General features: G+C 34.1%; 1 protein-coding gene across 1 annotated transcript; it reads left to right on the top strand.

Moving 5' to 3' along the window:
* Nucleotides 1-232: 232 nt before the first annotated feature.
* Nucleotides 233-2,863, top strand: LOC7467101 (high mobility group B protein 13). The gene is made up of 8 exons (XM_002299450.3): nt 233-775; nt 1,087-1,209; nt 1,310-1,590; nt 1,677-1,848; nt 1,932-2,102; nt 2,191-2,279; nt 2,365-2,449; nt 2,548-2,863. The coding sequence occupies exons 1-8, from the start codon at nt 308-310 to the stop codon at nt 2,653-2,655; spliced, it is 1,497 nt and encodes a 498-aa protein (XP_002299486.1). The 5' UTR covers nt 233-307; the 3' UTR covers nt 2,656-2,863.
* The last annotated feature ends 1,504 nt before the right edge of the window (nt 2,864-4,367 follow it).

Here is a 4,367-nt window from a genome sequence, read left to right as displayed (position 1 = left end):
CTAAAATGGAGAAATTGGCCAAATTGAAACGCTTACACTTTTTGTGGTAAAAAATAAAATAAAAAATCTACACGTTCCTCCTTAACGGTCAGATTTTTGAACCGATGAATCAGATTTCGGATTTCCGATTCCGGACCTCAACTTTCTCTTAAAACTCCAACAAGTCGTTTGAAATTCAAAAAATAGTAGCCGTTGGCTCCTCTCCTTCCCTCCTTTTATAATCTACAATTCTTTCACTGATCTCAGTCTCAGAAACCCTAAAACCCTCTCTCTAAATCTCTCTCTCTCTCAAAATCAACACTCAAGAATGGCTGATACTGCTGTAGCCCCAACAGTTCCAAAGAAATCAAGAAACAACAGGAAAGCTTTGAAACAAAAGAACCCATCAACAAATGAAGCCAATATAATGGCTCAAAAGCTCCCCGAGCCATCTCCAGCCAGCGTTTTGCCCCCATCAGATACTGACTCTTCAAAAGAAAACCTTGAGAGTCTTTCTCAACCTCGGTCTTCACCCAAGAAAGGGAAGTCCAAGGCCGCGAAAGCGAAGCAGAACAAAGAGGCTGCGGCTTCTTCTTTTGAGAAGGATTTTCAAGAAATGCAAGAAATGTTGCAGCAGTTGAAGCTTGAGAAAGAGAAGACTGAGGTGTTGTTGAAGGAGAAAGATGAGATGTTGAAGGCTAAAGATGAGGAGATTGAAATGAAGGGTAAAGAACAGGAGAAAATGAAGACGGAGTTGAAGAAGTTGCAGAAGTTGAAGGAGTTTAAGCCTATCATGGTCAGTTTTCTTGATTTCGTGGATTTTTTTTTATTTCTTGTCTTAAAGGTTGGGTAAATAGGGGACTGTACCGGATTTTGAGGATTCGATTTAAGTTTTTGATTGATTCTTGATGTGAGTTTTAGGGTCCGGATGATTTGACCTAATGTTGAACTTTAGGTTCGATCTGTTAATTTTCTTGGGTAATACAAAGGAAGCATGAAAGACCATTATTTAGAATTCTTATTTATTTATTTCTATAGGGTTTGAATTTTTATTTATTTCTATAGGGTTTGAATTGATGGGTTTTTGTTATATGAATCTTTGCACAGACTCTCCCATTCGTTCAAGTATTGAATGAAAAGGAGCAAGACAAGAAGAAAAAGAAGGGTGGCAATGAAATCAAAAGGCCATGCCCACCTTACTCCCTCTGGTGCAAAGATCAATGGAATGAGGTAAACATAGAAATTGGGCTACGTGATATCTTCTAGTATTTTCAATTAAGCATGCTTTGTTTCTATCTTGATGATTAATTTGAGGGGTTTTGTTGTACAGGTCAAGAAAGAAAACCCAGATGCAGAGTTCAAAGATATCTCTCACATTTTGGGGGCAAAGTGGAAGACCATTACTGCAGAGGAGAAGAAACCTTATGAGGAGAAGTATCAGGTTGAAAAAGAAGCCTATCTGAAGTTGATGACAAAGGAGAAGCGCGAGAGTGAAGCAATGAAGCTTTTGGAAGAGGAACAGAAGCAGAAGACTGCTATGGAATTGCTTGAACAATACCTCCAGTTCAAGCAGGAAGCAGGTCAGGAAGAGAACAAGAAGAACAAGACCAAGTAAATCAGAAGCAACACTCCTTAGTGTCTGTTCCTAACTTTGTTGACTATAGAAGTACTTATTTGTTTGTTTTGTTTATTTGCAGGAAAGAAAAGGATCCATTGAAACCAAAGCATCCATTGTCTGCATTTTTCTTGTTTTCTAATGAAAGAAGAGCTGCTCTGCTTGCAGAGAACAAGAATGTTCTGGAGGTGGCAAAGATTGCTGGTGAAGAATGGAAGAACATGACAGAAAAGCAAAAGAGGCCTTACGAAGAGGTTTATACTGCACACAACATACTCTTTTTAGTAGGGAGCTTATTTACTCGGTATGGTTTCTTAGATGCCTTTGGAAATTGCAGATTGCAAAGAAGAACAAGGAAAAGTACACGCAAGAAATGGAGGCTTACAAGCAGAACAAGGATGAAGAAGCTATGAATCTCAAGAAAGAAGGGGAAGAACTGATGAAACTTCAGAAACAGGAAGCATTGCAGTTGCTAAAGAAGAAAGAGAAAACTGAAAACATTATCAAGGTTAGGTTATTCATCTGTTGCTTTTAAAAGTGTTTGTTGAATGCTATTTTTGGAGCCTTTCTGGTGGCTAAATGGCTAAAATGTACAGAAAACCAAAGAGCAACGCCAGAAGAAGCAGCAGCAGAATGCTGATCCCAACAAGCCTAAGAAGCCTGCATCTTCATTCCTTCTGTTCAGGTAAAAAGCCTCTCTCGAGTAGTCACACTCTACAACGAGGCATTTGCAATTAAAGTTACTAAGCAATTGTTTTTCTTCAATGCAGCAAAGAAACAAGGAAAAGTTTAGTGCATGAGCACCCTGGAATTAACAGTTCCACTCTAACTGCAATGATTTCTGTGAAATGGAAGGTATTCATTTTGTAAAATTCATCGTTTTTGTTGAGCTAATTGGTTAGCTTAGCAATTCAAGTGTCTGATTTTGTAATTTTGTATTGGTGGGATTACAGGAACTTATTCAAGAAGAGAAGCAAATCTGGAACTGCAAGGCTGCTGAAGCCATGGAAGCATACAAGAAGGAATTGGAGGAGTACCACAAATCTGTTGCTGCAACTTAGATTGACAAACAGCAGTAGCGAAAGGCTTGTTTCAACTAATAGATAGCTGCAGTTAGTCAAAATCACAAACTCTTTTGTGGATGATGATGATGTTCAAGTGTCTGTTGGTTGAACATCTAGTATCTAAAGGAGTTAAAACTAGTCTCTGGTTGTTTTCATTCGATGTTGAATTTGAGATTGAAATTGAAGGATATGGAATTGCAAGTTACTTTTGAGTTTTGATACAAGCAAGAAATTAAATTAATGATATCATACACAAGTCTGGCAGGTAAGAAGGCTCTCACTGCTTTTACCTCGCTTAGTAATAAAACATCCACATAACAACGTAGTAATAATATGGATATGGAACTCCCTTTAAGAATGCCAACACGATATAGCATAATTGGTCCTCGGTAATCTTATAACCCCAACTTCATAAAAATTCCCGATTCAAACTTCCTCATAAAATCTCATAATATATAATTAGCACAAAAATATCATATACCCGGTAACAAAGTTACAAACTAAAGTTCTAGTTCAAACCTCTCCTCTATTATAATAATAATAATAACAACACAATAATAATAATAATAATAAAATAAATAAAACATAGTAATCTAACAAGGACAGTTTCCAAGATACACTAAAATCAGATTTCAATAGTTTACAACTTGACCCAATAAAAAAAAACCCAAACCTAATTTTTTTATTCAAACCTTATTAATTTGTGTACTCTATTAGCTTTAAAATGCACATTGCTCATTTTTTTTTTCTATCTATTGTTGTATCTTTGTATGTAAGTCATTCACCATCTGTGCATTTTATTACTATCAAGACTAACACTTTAATTAATAGGTAAATGCGTCAAATTTTAAAGTGTTAAATGATTAAAACCATAAACAATCTTAAATAATGAATAATCATAGAATACACACTATGATTATATGCAAATTCAATAAATAACAAAAAATATTCCTAATTTTTAAGATTTTTTTAATGATAACTATTAATAATTGAGTTAAAGTCTTGTTTAATGTTTCATTTTGACCATTTGTTTATGGATGATAAGTAGAAAATAAAAGTTTAGTTCTTAACTTGCATCACAAAACCTTTTAAAAGTAGTTCAAAAACTTAAAATCTCAATCAAACACAATACTTCTTGAAATACCATGCAATCGAACTATCTTTCTAAAAAATAGATCCTTTATATTCATTACATCATCAATTTTATGGCAAGATATGAAATGTGTCATCTTAAAAAATCTATTTGCAATAATAATTATGAAGTCTTTTCATTACCTTAATCTAGATAAACCCAAAATAAAATCCATAGAAATATCAACCCAAGATTTCTTAGGAATAGATAAAGGTGTATATAACCCACACGACATCACTTTATACATAACTTATTTACATGTTATGGACCTATCACAAATTCTTTGCATATCTCTTTTCATGTTAGGCCAATAAAAATATTCATGTAAAACTTCTAAAGTCTTAATAATTCCAAAGTGTCCCATTAATCTGCCACTATGAGCTTCCGTTACAAGCAATTCATGCATTGAACAATTATATCACACATAATATTTTGTCTTTAAATAAAAAACTCATCATGCCTAAGAAATCCATTAGTTGTCATAAGTTCACATTGTAAATAAATTCACTGAAATTAATATCATAAAGATATAATTATTTCATATATTCAAATCTTAAAAGTCTAATATTTAAATTAT

The sequence above is a fragment of the Populus trichocarpa genome, chromosome 1 (genome assembly GCF_000002775.5).
Source record: "Populus trichocarpa isolate Nisqually-1 chromosome 1, P.trichocarpa_v4.1, whole genome shotgun sequence".
Lineage (NCBI taxonomy): Eukaryota > Viridiplantae > Streptophyta > Magnoliopsida > Malpighiales > Salicaceae > Populus > Populus trichocarpa.
This window is presented reverse-complemented; position numbering and strand designations above follow the sequence as displayed.